Here is a 21,941-nt window from a genome sequence, read left to right as displayed (position 1 = left end):
CAATTTGCTCTTGGAAATGCACTACTATGCCGTATAGCAGAAATAGTTTCTCTAGGCTGGTTATAGCACTAAGGTAGGATGGTGGTGCTTCATCTACCATTGTATTGATAAGGGCTTCCTAGAGTTATTTTTTTTTTTATTTAAATTCAATTTACGTAACATATACTGCATTATTAGTTTCAGGGATAGAATTTAGTGATCCATCAGTTGCATATAACACCCAGTGCTCACTACATCATGTGCCCTCCTTATGTCCATCACCCAGTTACCCCGTCCCCCCACCCAGCTCCTGTCCAACAACCCTCAGTTTGTTCTCTATAGTTAAGAGTCTCTTATGGTTTGCCTCCCTCTCTGTTTTTTTTTTTTTGTTGTTGTTGTTTTGTTTTTTTTTTTAAAGATTTATTTATTTATTCATGATAGACAGAGAGAGAGAGAAAGAGGCAGAGACACAGGAGGAGGGAGAAGCAGGCTCCATGCACCGGGAGCCTGACGTGGGATTCGATCCCGGGTCTCCAGGATCGCGCCCTGGGCCAAAGGCAGGCGCCAAACCGCTGTGCCACCCAGGGATCCCCTCCCTCTCTGTTTTCATCTTATTTTATTTTTCCTTCCCTTCCCCTATGTTCATCTGTTTTGTTTCTAAAATTCCACATGAGTTTAATCATATGGTATTTGTCTCCCTGAATGAGTTATTTCACTTAGCAGAATGCCTTCTAGTTCCATTCACAATGTTGCAAATGGCAAGATTTCATTATTTTTGATGGATGAGTAATATTCCGTTGTATGTATATTCATATATGTGCATGTACATATGTATATGTACAGTATATATATATACACATACAATATATATACATATATGTGTATAAATATACCTCTTCTTTATCTATTCCTCTATTGATGGACATCTGGGTTCTTTCCATATTTTGGCTATTGTGGACATTGCTGCTAAAAACATTGGGGTGCATGTGCCCCTTTGAATCACTATGTTTGTATCCTTTGGATAAATGCCTAGTAGTGCAATTGTTAGCTCATAGGGTAGCTCTATTTTTAACTTTCTGAGGAACCTCCATGCTGTTTTCCAGAGTGGCTGTACCAATTTGCATTCCCATCACAGTGTAGGAGGATTCAAAGGCTTCCTAAGATTTAAAACTAAAGATCAATTCCTAAATATATTCACTCATTCAAAAAATTTTTAGCCTATTTTGTCCCAGGCTCTGTTCTAGGTGCTGGGGATACAGAACTGAATAAAACTCCCCGTGTTTGTGGAGTTTATATTCTAGTAGAAGGAGATAAACAATAAACTTGATAAGTAAAATACTTCATACATTAGAGGGTGATAAATGCTCAGAAGAAAGATAGGGCAGAGAAGGGGCTTAGGGAGTGTCAGGGTGGAAGGGGTAGTAGTTTTGGAGATGTTGGCTGGGAAAGGTCATCCCCGACATAATGACATTTGAGTAAAGACCTGAAAGAAGTTAGGGAATGAGCCTACAGACACGTGGGGGCACAGTATTCTATGCAAAGGGAAGATCAAATGCAAAAGTCCTGAGGTATAAGCACACTTGGTGTATTTCAGGGGCACCAAGGAGGCAAATGTAATTTCAGTAGAGTGATGAAGGAGAAATTAGGAGGTCAGGCCAGTGAGGTAACAGGAACTTAACTGGATAGGGCCTAGAAGGGCCCATATGAGGACTATATTATAAATTATTCTATCCTAAAATCCATTTTTATCAATGTCATAGTCTAGAACTGCTAAACTACTCTTCCAGGGTATAGGTAAGCACTGTTACATAACTATAAAAATCCCTCCTCCCACCCCTGGAAGAATAAAAAATTGGTAACAGTGATTATACCTATGTGGAAGAACTGGAGAGCTAAAGAACAAGAGAAGAGAGAGACACTTCTCTATCTTTCCAATCTTGTACCGTGTTTATGTATTATCTCATCAAAAAAAGAAAAGAAATTGTCCTTACCTTTCTAGGGTCAACCTGTCTGAGTACAGAATTTTCTCTTCAGAAGAACGTTGCAAAATGGGAAATGACGGCATTGATGAGCTTGCCAGATTAATATGATCACCTATTGAAAATGATATACAAATTACTTGATTAAGAAAAACCTTAAAATCTTGAAACTAAAGTCACCTTATATTTGGGGAAGTTTAGCATCTACAAATATCTTTTCTGGAAAGTACAGTTTCCATAGCTCTCTAAGGAAAAAATTAATTACTACATCTGAGTTTGTTCCTTTCCTCCTCAGCCCTGAACTACATGTTCTGTATATACCAAATAATCTTTCCCTTGCTTTACAGATTGGTTGAAAGTATAGAGCTACTCTAGCACTATATTTACCCCTTTATAATGCTGACTCCTGGTACTAAATTTTAACTCTCTTAAAACTGAGATGATAGTCCCTCATTACCAGATACATTTGGGCCAGCACTATGACAGCCCTGCCGGATTCTGGACTTTGAAGGTGTCTGAATGGAAGAATCTCCAAAGGCTGATAAGGAGCTCATGGTAGTTTTCATTTCCAGCCCACATAGTTCTGTCACGTTTGTTGTGGATGAGATGCATGATGATTTATTACGAGGCGAAGGGCTTATTACTCTTCCATCTCCTTCAAAATATCAAAAAGTTTATCACAAAGCTACACAATACATAACTTTGCTACTGGAAATACAGAGAAAGTAGTTTTGGATAGCAGATTCTTTGTATCTTCAGCTACCATTAGTAGAGAATATTGCAGAGACCAATGGATGTGGATAAATGCTGTACATTTGTAGTTAGGGTCCACGGGGCATATGATCCTCCCAAGAGGTTTAGAGGCTGTTGGTCCTATACACCTGACTGCCATTAAGTAGCTTTCAATCTAACGGGCAAGCAATATGAAATAGACTAGTAAAACGAAATGCAGAATAAAAGAAATAGTATCTGTTATATATTCACAAATAAATGTGACAGTTATTTGGCATTTAAGAAGATGGTTACACATGGGTTTGGGAGGAGGTGAATACTAAAGTATATTTTAAAGACCCAGAAGAATGTAGGATGGTCGAGAAGAGATGCTGGGAAATTCCAGAAATGAAGTAAGATTTGAGTAGTGGGGTCAAAGGGGTCAGTCTGAACATCAGAGGAAATCTACTGTTTTCTCCTATTAAGAGAAAATTTCCTAAAAGAAGCAAATGATGTTGAAGGGATAAGCAGTAAAATAGAAATGATGGTTACCACAGAATTATTCTGCTTAAACAAACCAATAAGGTGAAAAGAATAACACAAATCTAGGAAGCTACCATACTCCTTGGGAGACCATCAGACAGTATAATGACAACTTAAAATCAAGTTCTATATAGATACTATTAAAAAGCTTCAAGAGGGGTCCTAGATGGCTCAGTCAGTAAAGCATCTGTCTTTGGCTCAGGTCATAATCTCATGGTTTTGGGACTGAGCCCTGCATATGGGACTCCCTGCTCAGCGAGGAGTTGGCTTCACCCTCTCCTTCTGCTCTTCCCCTCCACTCGTGTTCTCTCTCTTTCTCTCTCTCTCAAATAAACAAATAATATCTTTAAAAAAAAACTGTCAAGCAATGATATTTGCTAGCTTCTATGAGTCTACAAAGTATAAACCGAAGTATCACATACCTAGCTTCTTGTGCAAAATAATCAGTGCTCATACTCCACTTTTCTAAGTATCATGAAACATCAAAAAAAAAAAATAGTGTTCTAGAATATAGTCACTCAGAACTGACAACATGTTCGCCAGTAAACTGCTCTTGTGACAGGATTTAGCTCCTAGCAGGATACCATGGCAATCATGATTTAGTAAACCGATTTAGAAATCAAAATTCAGATAGGTAAAAAAAAAAAAAAAAAAAAACAGGAAGGAACAAAAATAGTCTAAGAATTAACTGATTAAGGTGTAACTGGTCAGCTAAAGATGATAAAGGTAAAACTCCACAAACAACAGACCACCTTGATTTCTCTCATTAGCATCAGAGTTAGGTTTTTAAATTATTTTGTTAAAACTTCATGTTAATTCTCAATTTAAGAGGCAGATTTAAACTTTAAAAGACTGGGGGGTATAGAGGAAATAGAGGTATAGAGGAAATCAAAGAGTAGTTTCATCTATGCTTAAAGGAGTTTTATCCTTACATTTTTCAGCTCGTATCATACACAAGAGTCATAATCCCTATCCCCATGATGAGTTTACTTTCACCATCAGTGTGATATACGTCTTACAACAAATAGCAAGGAATGAGAATGACTATGGAGAAAGGCCTTAAAACACACAAAAAAAGATCCTCTAAATGATTGGAAACTAGACTGATCTATAATTGACATATCCACATATTTATGTGGATATATAAATACCCACATATATGCACATATATTTATATATCAAACTGCCATATATATTTGTGGGATGCTTCGCCCTACATATAAACCATATTACTATGTGGCAAAATTTTAATTGAAACATTTTCTGTTATTTCATATGTCACTATTTAATTTACTAGATATTAAGCCCCTGTTTTCCCAATTAAAGGCATAAGTTCTTTGAGAGCCAGACCTCATTTTAGACTCTATATTTCTGGCAGAATCCAAAATCAATAAATTAATTAATTGATTTTCCAATTTACTAAAGGTTAAGTGGAAATCTATTTTGCATATACTATTTCTGTTAAAAAAAAAAAAAAACACGAAAGTCTTGTATTTTAGTATGAAAATGCTAACCAGAGGCACCTGGGTGGTGCAGTTAAGCATCCCACTCCGTGCTCAGCATGGAGTCTGCCTGAGATTTTCTCACCCTCTTCCCCCTTATTTATCAAATAAATAAATAAATCTTTTTTTAAAACTCTGACCATTCTTTCAATAATGTCTATATTCAAGAAGAATCTTTCTGAACTATACCCTAGATACGTGGATGAATGGATGGATAAGTGGATGGATGGAAAAATGGGTGGATGGATGATACAGAACATGGTCATTTATATATGGTCTACTCAGCCTTATCTTTGAGATACTAATTCTAGATTTTCTGCTGATTTATCATGATCTTAAGAGTGAAACATTGCCTCTTCCCCTCTACATACACATTTTAGAATTCTTAATTAAGGGATTTAATAAATTAAATTCTGATTAACTGAGATTTTATTATAACCCTGGAATATCTGACTCTTACAAAATCTCAAGGATATAGGTAGGGATTAACTGTTAATAATATTCTAAGAAGTCCAAAAGAAATTACATGCCAAGTTTTAGACTTATCAGACTAAAACAGAGCTTCTTTCCTTTAGACTGACAGTACCATTGATTAATTTATGCTGATGAGCTATTGTATACGTTTAATTAATTTTGAAAAAATGGGAAATGGGGTGAAATTAATTAGAATAATTGGGTATCAGAATGCAGTTTATTAGATAAAGATTCCCAAACTTTCCTGATAAAGTTCTACTCATAATTTCTACAAAGGTTTATGCCTTTGCACATAGAATGATGAGTACAGAAGTCACAAAAACTCCAACTACACGCCAAATGGTCTATCTACTAATACCTTACCACTTAAAAAAATATCCTTGGCCAGTCATCCAGAAATCTGTATAAGAACTTCCTCTTCTAACTTGAGAATAGCATAAAATATATAAATTTGACTCATGACTTAGAAAACAAAATACAAGATATTATTATTAAAAATGTGAAGGAGGGGATGCCTGGGTGGCTCAGTTGGTTGAGCGCCTGCCTATGGCTCGGGTCGTGATCCCAGGGTCCTGGGATCAAGCCCCATATCATGCTCCCTGCTCCTCAGGGAGCCTGCTTCTCCCTCTCCCTTTGCCTGCTGCTTGCTCTGATTATGCTCTCTCTCTGCCAATGAATATTTTTTTTTAAGTGAAGGAAATTTTCAGTGCAAACATAAAAAGTCCTACTTGAGAATTTTCAGGTTCATATCTATAACTCTGTTCCTAATACAGTGTCTAGCATATAGTACACACTCAATAAATATCTACTGAACTAAACCAAAGAGAGCAAAGCAGATGCTTCCTGCAGTGTGGAACTGCAGGTAGGTTGATGCCATATCTGGCAATTGGCTAAGACGAGACTGAAGGATATAAGAAAGAGAAAAGTCATGTCAGATTTGATGGGCCCAAGAGGAAAGTCCAGCAGTAACAAAACAAACAAAAAAACTAGCCAAATATTCCAGATGCCCACATGCTCATGCAGTAATGAGATGAACAATCCGGGCACACCTATATAGATCAACCCTCTCATACAAACTCCTAGGAGACAGGGATGGTACAGTATAAAAGGATTCTGTAGTGCTTTTAACACTAGCTCATTACAAATGGCTAGCAGTTGTTCGCAACCAACTGACAACTCAGATATGCTAAAGGAAATTTCTCCTTGAACTGAAAAATACATTTCAGAAATACAACCAGATAATATAAGGCATTGTTTTTCAAAAGGTGGTCCACAAACCACATCCATCAGAATCACTCAAGGCATTAAAATGCACATTTCCAAATACCACTAAAGAGCTACAAAATCAAAAAGGGGAAGAAGAAAAAGGAAGGGGAATACTAAGAACCTGCCTTTCTAACAAAATCTCAGGTGATGCACACCAAAGTATAAGGCCTTTGATATAAAACAATATAGTTATATGCACTAGTTAGGAAAAGAGATTTTCTTTTCTACCCCTGACTTTCACTCTTTCCATGGTTTCCTTATTTCCTAGACATATATGTTCCCATAGGCTTACCCTCATTAATTAGCCACTTTTCCTAGTTCTAAGACAGTATTTGGAAGATTCTTTCCCTTTCTGTTGTACATAGCCCACCCTCAAACTACAGTACAACTGCTTTTTCTGTATTGGAAATAATCTACTATGCTGTACATATAAAATCAATTCTGATCCAAATAAATATCAAACCAATTTGACTAATGAACCATTGGATAAAGAACCATCTCATTTTTAGTTCAGGTCTATTTGGATTTAGGTAGTTGAGCTTATTAAACAATATTACTGAAAGAAGATAAGTCTGATCTCCACTTGCTGACAATACCTTGCCTACTTGAGTAGTTTCTTTCAAGATCATGTTGTAAGAGTCGACCAGAGAATGATGGCGTTTCTTTATTTAGCTTGAATTCAACCTAAAAAACATATGTGGGGAAAAATTTAACAGCAAATAATGAAGACAATTATAAAATTATGTACAATACTGACACAAGCCACAAAAGAAATGAACCTTTAAAACATGCTGAGTGAAAGAAGCCAGACACAAAATGGCACATTGTGTATGATTCTATGAAATACTGATAATAAAAAAAATCTACAGAGACAGAGAACAGATTTGTGAATTTCAAAGAAGGTGGGAAGAGGGAATGGGGAGTGATTCTTTAATGTGTACAGGGACTCCTTTTGAGGGACACAAAGTTCTGGAACTGCATAGAGATGATGGCTGTACACTCTTGTGAGTGTATTTAATACCACTAATTCGTACAACATAAAATGGCTAAAATGGCAAATTTTATGTCATGAGTTTTTTCACACACACACACACACACACACACACCGAATCAATTTCATGAGGTCAGATGAAACCACACTTCAAACCACTTACAATTCCTCCACAACCCCACCACAAATACATGATTAAAAGAACCATTTTCTAGAAAACAAAAGCAAAAACCATACAAAAAGTAAATTCCATTGAAGAAAAATCACTGTTTTTGTCATCAGAATTTAAGAGTCCAATTATAATAAAATTGTATATCTAAACCTTCTAAGAAGGGTTTTTCTGTAAATTGATTTTAAATTACTTGATAGGAGGATTGAGAAAAACAAAACCAAAACAGGCACTCATGATTAGCCACTAAAAAAACCCTAAATACTTATCTTAAAAGAGTTGTGAGGATTCTGATTCCTCCATACTATAAACATTATAGCTGCATTTGCATTATACCTTTATGAGTTATATGAGCTAATGGTATTTTCTCAGAATGTATGTCCACGCTAGAGAAAGCAAATGGTTTGAAAAGAATTTGGACAAGGTGTATAATCCCTAGAAATACATTATAATGATAAAACAGGATTTCTCCAGTGAAATCAGTTAGCAAAGCTCTAGAGGGGATCCATGTCCAATTATAATAAAGAATATTTTCAATTAATCTAGCTAATTGCCACCTACTCAAGATGATCAAATGGTCTATTTTTCAAGAGTTTATTTTCATACATAATGTAATCAACTGCTGCCTCCTTGATTAATGGTGTCCTTCCATCAGTCCTCCTCATGCCCCTCCTTACCCTCCTCATGCTGTTGATGATAAACTCTGTCCTTCACTTCAGAGTTCCCCCAGTGACATCTACTGAACAATCTTTTAGGGAAAAAACTGAACTGTTATGGTTGGAGTGGGTAAAATTGTTTTGTGTCTTCAGACAGTTCTGTGAGAGGTCGATGAGTATGTCTGAATGCTGATGTTGAGACAGGAGGGAAAGGAAAACACGTGTATCTCAAAAGTCAAATCTAACGCTAGAAATAATGGAAATGCCAGGGGATACTGTGTGCAAATTTGGGAAAGAATAATTTTATGTTCATAGCTTCACTTCTAAATAGCATTGAGCCCAATATACTTTCACTGCTAATCTATTATTTTCTCCCGATTTTAAATGGAGTGTGTAGATGCATCCCCCCAAATTACCACATTTAATCTATTATAAGATGCCATCAGTAGGAAGTCATACCATCATTTCACCCACTACTAAGAAAGAAAAAACTTTCCTAATTCCACAATGATGTGTCATCAATTTCAAAAAGAATTCTAGGGAAGCCCTAGTGGCACAGCTGTTTAGCGCCACCTTCAGCCCGGGGTGTGATCCTGGTGACCCAGGATGGAGTCCCATGCCGGGCTCCCTGCATGGAGCCTGCTTCTCCCTCAGCCTGTGTCCCTGCCTCTCTCTCTCTCTGTCTGTCATGAATAAATAAGTAAAATCTTAAAAAAAAAATTCTAACTTAAGAAATGCTTAAATGGAAAAATAAATAAATTAATTAAAATTTAAAAAAAAACCTCAGCTCTCGTAACTGGTGACGTAAGAATGAGTTTCTAAAAGCGCCTTTTACACTTTATGCGGTCAGAAAATAAAGATTTCCATTAGAAACAACAAATACCCACCATTTGCTTCAACGTGGATGGACCTGGAGGGTATTATGCTGAGTGAAATAAGTCAACTGGAGAAGAACAAACATTATATGGTCTCATTCATTTTGGGAATATAAAAAATAGGGGATCCCTGGGTGGCGCAACAGTTTGGCGCCTGCCTTTGGCCCAGGGCGCGATCCTGGAGACCCGGGATCGGGTCCCACATCGGGCTCCCGGTGCATGGAGCCTGCTTCTCCCTCTGCCTGTGTCTCTGCCTCTCTCTCTCTGTGACTATCATAAATAAATTTAAAAACTTAAAAAAATAAAAATAAAAAACAGTGAAAGGGAATAAAGGGGAAAGGAGAAAAAATGAGTGGGAAACATCAGAAAGGGAGACAGAACATGGAAGACTCCTAACTCTGGGAAACGAACTAGGGGTGGTGTAAAGGGAGGTGGGCAGGGGGTGGGGGTGACTGGGTGGCAGGCTCTGAGGAGGGCACTTGACAGGATGAGCACTGGGTTGTTATTCTATATGTTGGCAAACTGAACGCCAATAAAAAATAAATTCATAAAAAAAAAGAAAATAAAGATTTGTTCTAGCTCTACTCTTTACATCACGCTATTTGTGTAGCTCATAAAACGACAGATCTTAGATTTAAATGCGAATCTGCTCGTATCTTACTTTGCTTTTCTCAGGAAGCGATGATGTCTGAATAACCAGGTGGAGCCCACAGTTCACCTGCAATGTAAAAAAAAAAAAAAAGAAAAGAAAAAGAAAAAGAAAAAAAAAATCAAAGTATAAAACATGCTCTTGACTTACACACACATCCCCCCCCCCCAAACCAGTACCAACGAGGATGCAACAAACGCTTCCAACACACAGAAGAAGGCTTGCTCTGTGTTGGTGGTAAAGGAGCTTGTTCTGAGGATCGGATGAAAACAATGAAACCACGACGAGGAAATCTAAAAGGTTTTGCTGGGATTTATCTTCCAAACATGTCTGCGAGCGACTTAACCCTCGACCTTGGCACCTGGGGGTCGTTGACACTTGCCCATCGCAGGGCTACCTAAGTATCTCAACGGCACAGGTGAAGGAGGTGGAGTGCCTATTAATAATACATTGTTTTTTCTTAATTAAAAAATAAATAAATAAAGGGGGGGTGGGGTGGGGTGGGAGATTGTCCTCTTACAAGAACTGAGATGAACCTCTCAGCCTTTCGCAGACCATCAGCTCCACCTTCTGGGAAGCCAGGGCCCTGGAGGAGGCTTCGAGTGCCCATCACACGACACGACATGCCCCCCCCCCCCCCAGGGCCTTGGTCCAGCCTCGGCCAGACAATAGCGGGAGCGGAGCCCCAGCGGCCCTGGTCCCCAGAACGCAGCCCATCACTAGGACAAAGACGCCCCTCGGAAAGGACCACACCGGGGGGGGGGGGGGGATGGGGGAGGGAAAGCGGGAAAGCGGGACGCTCAACCTACGTTGTTCGCAGCCCGGCCAGAGACAGAGCGGTACTTGCCGGGAATCATGGCAGGAGACAGCCCGGGATGTGTTAGATGCGCCCTCCCAGCCGCGACACCGCGGAGACTCCGACCCCGGCCGGGGTCATCTCCCAGGCAACCGCGCAGGGGTTACCATGGAGACGGCCACTTCCGGCGTGGTCCTCTCCCCGAATCGCCGCGCCCGAGGCTCCTCGCTCCTCCTCGCTGGAGCCTCCGGTGCTGTCCGCCCGGCAAGGGCGGGGGCGCGCGGGGTGTCCCGTGCGGCCGCGCTTCCTCGTCCTCCTTTTGCTGGCCTCGTACAAACCGGAGCGGGAGTGCTGGGAGGAGCAGGCGGGGATGGGGGGAAGAGGCCGGCCACGTCCGTAGCCGTGACAACCGCCACTTCCGGTCCGTTCCCCTTTACGGCCCGCCTCGGCTCCGCCCGCGCGAAATTTGGATCCCTGTGCGCGCCGCCGCCGCCGGGGCTCGGGGAGCGCGGGCGCGCGGGGGGCGGTGCCCGCGGGGCTCGGACTCGGCACTTCCGGTGGCGGGAGCTGGAGGCGGGGACGCGGGGACGCGGGGGCCGGGGGCGGCGGGGACGCGGGGGCCGGGGGCCGGGGGCGCCGCCATGCCCGCCCGCTGCGTGGCCGCCCACTGCGGCAACACCACCAAGTGCGGGAAGTCGCTGTTCCGCTTCCCCAAGGACCGGGCGGTGCGGCTGCTGTGGGACCGCTTCGTGCGGGGCCGCCGCGCCGACTGGTACGGGGGCAACGACCGCTCGGTCATCTGCTCCGACCACTTCGCCCCCGCCTGCTTTGACGTGTCCTCGGTCCTCCAGAAGAACCTGCGCTTCTCCCAGCGCCTGAGGCTCGTAGCGGGCGCCGTGCCCACCCTGCACCGGGGGACCGCCCCAGCGCCCCGGGGCGACGGCGGCCGAGGGGGGCGGGGCCCCCGGCGGACCCCGCGGCCCAGCCCGCCCCGCCCCCGAGCCCAGCCCGCTGCGCGCCGCCCGGGGCCCGGAGGAGGGCCGCGCCCGCACAGGTGAGGGACCCCACGGTTCCCAGGCCCGGACGAGGGCCGCGCCCGCACAGGTGAGGGAGCCCGCGGTGCCCAGGCCCGGAGGAGGGCTGCGCCCGCACAGGTGAGGGAGCCCGCGGTGCCCGGGGCCGGAGGAGGGCTGCACCTGCACAGGTGAGGGAGCCCGCGGTGCCCAGGCCCGGAGGAGGGCTGCGCCCGCACAGGTGAGGGAGCCCGCGGTGCCCAGGCCCGGAGGAGGGCTGCGCCCGCACAGGTGAGGGAGCCCGCGGTACCCAGGCCCGGAGGAGGGCTGCGCCCGCACAGGTGAGGGAGCCCGCGGTGCCCAGGCCCGGAGGAGGGCTGCGCCCGCACAGGTGAGGGAGCCCGCGGTGCCCAGGCCCGGAGGAGGGCTGCGCCCGCACAGGTGAGGGAGCCCGCGGTGCCCAGGCCCGGAGGAGGGCTGCGCCCGCACAGGTGAGGGAGCCCGCGGTGCCCAGGCCCGGAGGAGGGCTGCGCCCGCACAGGTGAGGGAGCCCGCGGTGCCCGGGGCCGAAGGAGGGCTGCGCCCGCACAGGTGAAGGAGCCCGCGGTGCCCGGGGCCGAAGGAGGGCCGCGCCCGCACAGGTGAGGGAGCCCGCAGTGCCCAGGCCCGGAGGAGGGCTGCGCCCGCACAGGTGAGGGAGCCCGCGGTGCCCGGGGCCGGAGGAGGGCTGCGCCCGCACAGGTGAGGGGACCCCACGGTTCCCAGGCCCGGAGGAGGGCTGCGCCCGCACAGGTGAGGGAGCCCGCGGTGCCCGGGGCCGAAGGAGGGCTGCGCCCGCACAGGTGAGGGAGCCCGTAGTGCCCGGGCCCGGAGGAGGGCTGCGCCCGCACAGGTGAGGGAGCCCGTGGTGCCCGGGCCCGGAGGAGGGCTGCGCCCGCACAGGTGAGGGAGCCCGTAGTGCCCGGGCCCGGAGGAGGGCTGCGCCCGCACAGGTGAGGGAGCCCGTGGTGCCCGGGCCCGGAGGAGGGCTGCGCCCGCACAGGTGAGGGAGCCCGCGGTGCCCGGGCCCGGAGGAGGGCTGCGCCCGCACAGGTGAGGGAGCCCGCAGTGCCCAGGCCCGGAGGAGGGCTGCGCCCGCACAGGTGAGGGAGCCCGCGGTGCCCGGGGCCGGAGGAGGGCTGCGCCCGCACAGGTGAGGGGACCCCACGGTTCCCAGGCCCGGAGGAGGGCTGCGCCCGCACAGGTGAGGGAGCCCGCGGTGCCCGGGGCCGAAGGAGGGCTGCGCCCGCACAGGTGAGGGAGCCCGTAGTGCCCGGGCCCGGAGGAGGGCTGCGCCCGCACAGGTGAGGGAGCCCGCGGTGCCCGGGCCCGGAGGAGGGCTGCGCCCGCACAGGTGAGGGAGCCCGTAGTGCCCGGGCCCGGAGGAGGGCTGCGCCCGCACAGGTGAGGGAGCCCGCGGTGCCCGGGCCCGGAGGAGGGCTGCGCCCGCACAGGTGAGGGAGCCCGCGGTGCCCGGGCCCGGAGGAGGGCTGCGCCCGCACAGGTGAGGGAGCCCGCGGTGCCCGGGCCCGGAGGAGGGCTGCGCCCGCACAGGTGAGGGAGCCCGCGGTGCCCGGGCCCGGAGGAGGGCTGCGCCCGCACAGGTGAGGGGCCCCCCCACACTGTGTTTCGGCTCTGCCACTCGTGTCACCTGGGGAAGGTCATCCTACCTCCAAGCGTTCTGCTCCCATCGTGAGACTAGGCGGGTGCTGTAGCGGGGATCCCCAGGCCCTACTTAGCAAGAACACGGTGGAATTAGACTTCTTGTACCTCCTTCTCCCCCAAACTCAGGCAAACACACACTCTCCTTTAGGTTATAGAGTCGCTTTCACAGTCTGCTGCAGACTTTTTTTTTTTTTTTTTTTTACAATTTTATCTATTTATTCATGAGAGACACAGAGAGGGAGGGAGAGACAGAGGCAGAGGGAGAAGTAGGCTCCCTACAGGGAGCCCTACGCAGGACTCGATTCCAGGACCCTGGGATCACGACCTGAGCCACCCAGGTGCCCCTGCTGCAGACTTTTTAAATAGAAAGGGTTCCATTTGAGCAAATCTCAGGGAAAGGTGTACTTGGATGGAACTGTTTGTGCATAATATGTTACCTAAGCGGAAATGGTGAGGGAAGGAGGATGCCGAGCTCCGGATGAAGATGGAGCTTGCTGATAACGGTTCCTTCCCACTCCTAAACTTTCTCTTGACTAGCTTTCTCTAAGTTAAATCGTCTCAGTGAGCTGAATTTTCTCACCTTGCCCTCTTCTACTTTACTAATCCATTGACTAGACTTTGCATCTGGTCGCTGTTCTCTTCTTCCCCACTTCCCATCTTAAGACTTCCCAGCCTTCTTTGAGATAATCAGACTTCAGCCTTATCACCAATACCTCGATTAAATTATGACTCTTAATTGGATCTAAAGTATGTTCATTCCTAGAGATGAGTTCACCAAGAAGTCAAGTGATCTGTAACTGCTTTAAATATTCAGATGCATTGGTAGAATTTTAGAGCTGAAGGGAAACGAAGGGCTCATCTAGTCCAAACTCACTGTATAGACACGGATGCCAATCCAAGAGAGTAATAATTTCCTTCACGAGCCTGTAATATTTGCTCTAGGTCCAATTGCCAGACCAAAACGTTTTCTGCAATACCAGCCTGCTTCCTACATTGGATGGAGTAGGTGTTTTAAGACTGTTCTAAGGCATCCTGAAGTTACTAGAATAAAGAGCAAAATTATTAACACAGTCTGCAAGTCCTTGGGTGCTTTCTGTCCTGCCTACCATACCAGTCCTATCCAAGGCCGCTGTCCTTGTTGCTCGGCATACCCCAGTTATGCTGATCTTTGTGGCTTTTGAACATGCTGTATTCCTTCCTACCAACAAGCCTTCACTTCATTTGTTTCATGTAATACCCTGGAATTATGCCCCTCCCGTACCCTATCATCATCAATTAAGTCTTATTATTTAAAAATCGATTCAAACATCCTTCCCCTTTGATCCCCTAAATAAATACTTCCATTCTTCATATTTTTCATATGCTTCGATAGCACATATACTTCAATAACAGCACAGTTGTCATGAAATAATTGTGTAGTTTGCTTAATGTTTGTCTTCACATTAGAATGTAAGCTCCATGAGAGCAGGGATCCTGTCTGACATGTTCATTATTGTATTGGCAGTATCTAGACAATATTTTGCAAACTTTAGGAATTCGTTAAATATTTGTGGAGTGATTATGTGATTTGAAGAACACTTTATTGCACTGTAATAGTCTTCAGTTCTCTGCCAGTTACCCTTCTCACCAAGCTGTAACCAGTCAAGACATCTGCCTCTTATCTTACTTTATCCACTATCACTGCTTACCCAGCCCTTACCTAAGCACATATAGGTACATCTATAAATACATGATGCAAACATGTAGTAAAAGATAGGAACATTAAACATGCCATGCACACCCTTACACTGCTTCTCTTCCTCAACATTATACCACCTAACCAAAACTTGGGAGAAGAAAAGCCACGCTAGTGAAACAAAGATTTTGTAGCAAAGGCTAGCGTTGAGGAAATCCAGAGTACACACCAAACCTGTTTTCCAATTAGCGTGTATATCCAGCCATCATTTCTAACAATCCATATTACGATAGAGTTATTAGGAAACCGTGTTAGTTTTATTACTAGTTACTTTAAAAATATACAAGGTTAAAAAGAGTTTAGAGTTGATAGCAGTACACTTTTAGCCAGGTCTGAATTGAGAACCCTAGTAACATTGCTAAGACAGTTTGCACCACCTCTGGTTCCTTCCCCCATTCACTCTTTTTCCAATTCCAGGACCAGCTGACTAAAAATCAAATTTCCAGGTTATTGAGGAGCTATTATTGTATTGTTTTGGGTATTTGATGCTATATGTAGATAAATATAACTGAATGTTCTGTATCTGTATGGAGCTTGAGAAAAGATTAGGGACTCTCTCTGAGGAGAAAGGGGGCTCTCAGGAGCACTGTACACTATCAATATTTTGCTTCATGAGACTATGACTATTATTTTCCATAAGTGTTAATTTTGCATTCTTGTTTTTTTAATCCAAATGTATTTTTTAAGCTGTTTAACTGAAGTGTAACAAATATGCAGGAAAGCGCACAAATATTGTCATTGTCACAGACTGAACAAGTATAACCACTACGATAACTCAAAGAAATAGATCATTGCTAGCAACCCAAAGGCCCCTATATCACCTGAGGTGCAGCCTTCTCTCCTCCTCAAAGAAACCAAGTTTGCCTTTTTTTTTTTTTTTTTTTTTTTTAGCTTCATAAATTGGAATCCTTATGTAGGCATTCTTGCATCTGGCTTCTTTGATCAACATTATATTTGTGAATTCATCCCTATTGTTGCATATAACAGTAATTTGTTTTCATTATTATATAGCAGTCCATTGTATGAATATGCCAAAAAAATTTTTTATCTGTTCTACTCTACTTGGACACTTGGGTTGTAACCATTTGGGGGCAACTATAAGTAATGCTGCTATGAGCATTTTTGAACATGTGCACTTTTTTTTATATGTGCACACATTTCTGATGTATATACTTAGAATTGCTGGGACATAGTATTATGTTGAACTTCAATAAATTACTCCCAAGTATTTTTTTAAAATAGTGGTACCAATCCACACTTTATCAGCAGCATATGAGAGTTTACATTTTTCCTCATTCTTGCCTTCACTTGGTTTTTCAGACTTTCACATTCGAGTCCTTCTGCAAGGTGTACTGGTGGTTTACTTTGCATTTCCCATTTTGTAAATGAAATTAGTAAGGGAACACTTTTTCAAATGTTAATTGAACATGTGGATAGCCTCTTTGGTGATATGCCCTTTCTTATAGTAGATTACCTTACTCTTGTCGATTTGGGGCTCTTAATAAATTGGTCAGTTAAATATGTTTCAAATCTCTTCTCCCAGTGTGGCTTGCTTCTTCACTCTTAATAGTGTCTTTTGATGTACTGAAATTCTTAATTTTAATGTAGACCAACTTAGCGCAGCCCCGGTGGTGCAGCGGTTTAGTGCCACCTGCAGCCCCGGGAGTGATCCTGGAGGCCCGGGACCAAGTCCCACATCGGGCTCCCTGCATGTGTCTGCTTCTCCCTCTGCCTGTGTCTCTGCCTCTCTCTCACTCTCTCTGAATGAATAAATAAATCTTAAAAAAGCCCATCCCTGTTTAAAAAAAAAAAATGTAGACCAACTTACCAGTATCTTTCTGTTTAATGTTTAAAACATTCTATTATGTTTTGGATCTGCTTCACTAGGTGTTTATCGATTTTTATTAGTCTTTTCAAAGAATAAACTGCCATGTTGTCTTCTCTCTGGTATTTTTTTTCCATTATTTTCTATCATTCATCCTTCTCTGTACTTATTTCTTCAACTTTGATTTTTTAGTTGATAGGTTAGATTTATATATTACTGAGGTAAGTGATTAATAGAGATCTTTTCATATCTGTTTTTCCATTAAACTTGTTAAAAAGTAAAAACTTCACTCAAAGATATCTGTACATATTCATGCAAAAAAATCTTAAAAATAACCTTATGTGAAGACAAAACATTGAATTACCAAATACTTCCATTTTTGCCCAGCTGCTTAAATTTTTTTTTTACTTTTCCAGTATTTTCAAATTATTTTTGTAAGACTTCATTTTGTTTACTTTTAGGTTCACAGCAAAATTGAGGTGACTATAGAGAAATTTCCCATATTCCTACTGCCCCCACACATACATAGGTACCTCCAATATCATGATCCCCACCAGAGTGGTACATTTGTTAGAACTGACGGAAAAAAAAAAAAAAAAGCAACTGACGAACCTACACTGACATATCACTATCATCCAAAGTCCATAGTTTACATTACAATTCACTCTTGGATCCTCTATTTTTAAAATTTTTATTTACTGTTCTCTTTTAACTTCTTAACAAGTTAGATTGGATCATGGGGCTCATAATTTTCATATAAATGGTCAAAGGGGCATCTGAGTTTCACATGCTTATTTCCTAATTGTAGAATTCCCTAGAGTGGTATTAATAGAGTAAAAATTGACTCCTGAAATGAGTATTTCTAATATATTAGAAAGATTTTGTGGAATAGTTTTTTATGTGATGTTAATAATCTCAATCTAAATTAAGCCTTATTTTTTATACTCTTCTATGTATATAAGACTATAAATTCCCTTGTAAGCATGGCATCAACTGTTGCACAAGTTTTTGATACAGAATATTATTATTTAGCTTAAAATACCTTTTTATTTTCACTGTAAATTTCTTTTATCTTGGGTTATTTAGAAGTAGATTTTTAAATTACCAAACCTACAGGCATTTTGTAGTTCTATTTTTGTTGTAGATTTCTAGGTCATTTACGCTTTAGCCAGAGAATATACAGCATATGAATTTAATCCTTTGAAATGTATTGAAATTTGTATTAGGCAAAACATAGGTCAGTTTTTGTAAATATTCCATATGCACTTGAGGTGAATGTTCTGCAGTTGGGTACAGTGATCCATATGTGTCTATTAATCATGTTTAGATGTTCTATCCTTATGGAATTTTGTCTACTTAACTGTATTAAGTAATACTGGGAGAGGCATGTTAAAAATCTACCACTCTGATTTTGAGTTTACATATTTGATCTTCTAACAATTTTTGTATTATGTAGTGCTAACATAGCAACATCAGCTTTCTTTAGTGTTGGCATAGTACATCTTTTTATATCCTTTTATTTTCAGTCTTTCTGTATCCTTAGAGTTTTGGCATTATCCTCCTATGGTTGCCCCTTTGAAGAAAATGTTACCTTTTTCCTGCGACTGCTTCTAATTTTTTCTCTGTTTTACTGTAAAGTGCATAGGTATGGCTTCCTTTGTTTTTACTTCGATAAATACAAATAGTGCTTTTGTGAAACCATATCTTAATGTCTTCTATCCATTTTGGTGAGTTTTCAGATATTATTCAAATAGTGCTTCTATATCATTTTCTCTCTTTTCTTCTGGTACTACAATTAATATCATATATAATACTTTTTCATCTTCCCTACTTTGTCTTGTCACCTTTTCTATATTTTCCAAACTTTTATCTCTCTCTGCCTCATTTCAAATATTTTATTTTGGCTTATGTTCCAGTTGATAAATACAATTTGGAAATTCTGTTAATGTGACAAAGTAATAATTGAGGTACCCAGGTAGCTCAGTTGGGTAAGTGTCTGCTTTTGGCTCAGGTCATGACCCCCAGGGTCCTAGGATCAAGCCCCACATCAGGCTCCCTGCTCAGTGGAGAGTCTGCTTCTCCCTTTCCCTCTGTTGCTCCCCTCACTCAGTGCTCGCTTGCTTGCTGTATCTAGCTCTCTCAAATAAATCTTTTAAAAAAAAAAAGAAGTAATAATCAGATATGTGCACAAAAGATTTATGTCTAAAGATTTCCAATATAGATTGTTTTAATCAGTTACAGTATATATGTACAAAAGATTGTAAGCAGCGATAAAAATTCTGTAGAATATTGAATAGCATAGAAACATATATTTTTAAGATTTTATTTATTTATTTGATGGAGAGAAAGCACAAGCAGGGGGATCTGGAGGAGAGGGAGAAGTAGGCTGAGCAGAAAGCCAGGTCATGACCTGAGCTGAAGGCAGGTGCCTAACCAACTGAGCCACCCAGGTGCCCCAAAACATGATATATTAGAGAAAAAACAAAACTATACAACAGATGATCCCAATAAAAAAACAAAACACATAGAAAAGACCAAAAAAGTTCCAAAATACAAGGTTGTTAGCTATGAATAAAGAGATTATGGGTAAATTTTAGTTTATTTTTGCTTCTCTGTATGATGCAAATTTTTCTTAGTGATAAAAGGTATCTTTGTTCTAATGGAAACAAGTTATTTTTTAAAGCCTGATTCAATTTCTAAAATGCCATTTGTTTTTTCAGGAATAAATTGTTTTGTAAAGAAATATGTCCTTATTCTAGACTTTCATAATGCTCGGCTTAGAAGTAGTTACAGCCAGTGGAAATTGGTCATAATTTTATAAACACGAATCCTCAGTAGGATTAGGTATAATTATTCCTGTTACGAAGGGACTCTTCACAAAAGTTTTTCACAAAGTTTCTTTAAGCTGGGTCTTAGTAGCCTATATTAAGTTTTCTAGAATAATGCTACTGCTATGATACCCAATAACTTAATGCTAATAGTATTGATTTAGGGGAAAATAATGAGTTGTAAGCAAATAATAACAGATTTCCTTTTAACCAGAATGCTTAGCAATTTATGATTTGCATATAGTAAAAAAAAAAACAAAAAACAGCATGGCAGTGTTCTTAAGAACTTGGACTTTGGAGCCAGCTTGCCTGGGTCCAAACTCCAGTCTTCCTAATATGTGACCTTGAAAACTATTGTTTATACTCTTTTACAACTCACTTTTGAAAGATAAAACCGCACTAGTCAGGCTTGCCTTTAATATAGTTCTCCTCTGGTTTATATTTTTAGATTACATGTGAAAATGAAGTTAAACAAACACAAGTCCCTGCTAATAATCTATCTTATAGTGTCACTTCAGTACCTACTCACTGTGAAGAAGGCCCAGTGCATAAAAGTACACAGTTGTCTCTGAAAAGGCCCCCTCACCGGAGTGTTGGTATGTTTTGACTCTTCAACTGATTGATAATTGAATTTGTCTTTTGTACATGAAAGATAAATGACAAGCAAAATGTAATTCACAGGGAGTTGTGTTTTTTCTCTTTCAGGTATTCAGGCCAAAGTGAAAGTGTTTGGAACACAACTGTGTAATGCCACTACTCAGACTGACGGATTGCAGCCTAGGAGGAGCTCTCTCTTTGACATCTACTCCAGTGACTCAGACCCAGATGCAGATTGGGATGTCAAGAGTGAGCAGAGCGATTTGTCCTACATAGCAGTGCAAGTGAAAGAAGAGTCTTGCTAAAAATGCAACATCAAATGACTTGATGTGCTATAGATTTTCAAATCTTCGCTCACATAATTATTTCTTTGCCCTTGTAAACCTTTCACTTTGGGATACTTGAATATCAGCAAAATGTGTTTAGCTCTAAGGCAAAAATATGCCCACCTGCCAAGATCATGAAGATTATCCTGCCCACAAACCTCCCCACCTCCCACTTTCACCTCGTTTCTTTTTTCTTTTTATCTGTTTGGTGGATATCGAGTTATAAAACAAAACCATGGTAGCAGCATTTCCAGATCAAGATTAAGTACTGAATATTTAAGCTTAATGCAGGAGCAGCATTCATATGGGACTTATTTGACATTCACAAGTTAGAACGTCACTATCCTAAATAATTTGAAGATAATAGTAATCACAGCCAAGTCTGATACTATTAAATGATTTGGCAGCCAGGAGACTCATCCTTGATTATTACTTTTTTATGTTGTATATTTATTAGTTTGTCCATTTGTAATACTGTTGGATCTGTGAATCGGTCCTTGTAAGCATTTCTGGTGAAGTTATGGCTCTTACAGAAAATTTTCAAAGGGAATTAATTTAAATAGAGATAGAGTTTCATATACTTGGATTGCATTATTAATGAAATCTATTTGCATTGGTTCCTATTACAACAAACCAATTAGCTTGATTAATTTAGATTTAAATTATTGACATGGAAAAAGAAAGTATTATATTTCTAACATATTCCTTTTCAAGAATTAAGTTTTCCTCTATTAATACCTTTCTGTTGAATTCTACATTTGGGAAATAAGCATGTGAAACAGCTGTCCCACCTGCCATTCACCAGGAAAATTTCTATGGCAACTCTGTACCATGAAGTAATTTGTTACAATGGTTTCTGAGAAACTTATTATAACTCTGATCTTCTATTGAGAATAAAAATAAATGTCCATTTTGTACCTCATCTTGTTAGTTGTGCATGATTGGAAGAACTTGCATGCATTTTATTCTAGAAGGTTTAAATAATATACCAAAGTGATTTTCTTCCTAATTTCATGTGTGACTTAATTTGAACAGTGTAATTTTAATAAAAAGAATAATAAAATAAAATATTAATAAAAGTGTGAGCCTGAACAATGATTATGTAAACACATAACAGTATTTTTAAGTATATAAATCTTCTGAAGCTAAATACTATCAGTAAGTACCTATTGTCTCTTGAGTTCTTAAACAGCCTATTGCCTTAACTCAAGTTATAATGAATGTTATATGCCCTTTATCTCCAAATTTCACTGCCATAAGTTTACTTCATTTCTATATGTTAAACAACTTTGACAGCCATAACTTCTCTTCCTTCCCTTCTTC

At 41.9% G+C, this 21,941-nt stretch overlaps 2 protein-coding genes across 5 annotated transcripts in view; one reads left to right on the top strand and one right to left on the bottom strand.

Annotated features, from left to right (window-relative positions):
• The window catches only part of LRRC49 (leucine rich repeat containing 49), a 166,702-nt gene extending 155,686 nt beyond the window's left edge, over positions 1 to 11,016 (bottom strand). Inside the window, exons 1-5 of one of the 4 annotated variants that reach the window (XM_077881715.1) lie at positions 10,604 to 11,016; positions 9,807 to 9,863; positions 7,051 to 7,138; positions 2,416 to 2,613; positions 1,971 to 2,073 (exon numbers count right to left, since the gene is read on the bottom strand). In XM_077881715.1, the coding sequence (XP_077737841.1) occupies positions 1,971 to 2,073; positions 2,416 to 2,613; positions 7,051 to 7,138; positions 9,807 to 9,863; positions 10,604 to 10,651 (494 nt within the window). In that variant the 5' untranslated portion in view covers positions 10,652 to 11,016. The remainder of the gene's footprint in view (positions 1 to 1,970; positions 2,074 to 2,415; positions 2,614 to 7,050; positions 7,139 to 9,806; positions 9,864 to 10,603) is intronic. The other 3 variants (XM_077881714.1, XM_077881717.1, XM_077881716.1) reach the window with 3 other exon arrangements.
• A 170-nt stretch (positions 11,017 to 11,186) lies between these two features.
• THAP10 (THAP domain containing 10) lies at positions 11,187 to 21,697 on the top strand. Its single transcript, XM_077881721.1, is given in 4 exon segments — positions 11,187 to 11,559; positions 11,562 to 11,644; positions 20,144 to 20,291; positions 20,401 to 21,697. Coding segments are annotated over 4 exon segments (756 nt in total). The 5' UTR covers positions 11,187 to 11,231; the 3' UTR covers positions 20,598 to 21,697.
• Positions 21,698 to 21,941: the final 244 nt, after the last annotated feature.

Source organism: Canis aureus, chromosome 32, assembly GCF_053574225.1.
Source record: "Canis aureus isolate CA01 chromosome 32, VMU_Caureus_v.1.0, whole genome shotgun sequence".
Classification (NCBI taxonomy): Eukaryota; Metazoa; Chordata; class Mammalia; order Carnivora; family Canidae; genus Canis; species Canis aureus.
The sequence above is the reverse complement of the archived record's forward strand: the minus strand, read 5'-3'. Positions and strand labels throughout refer to the sequence as shown.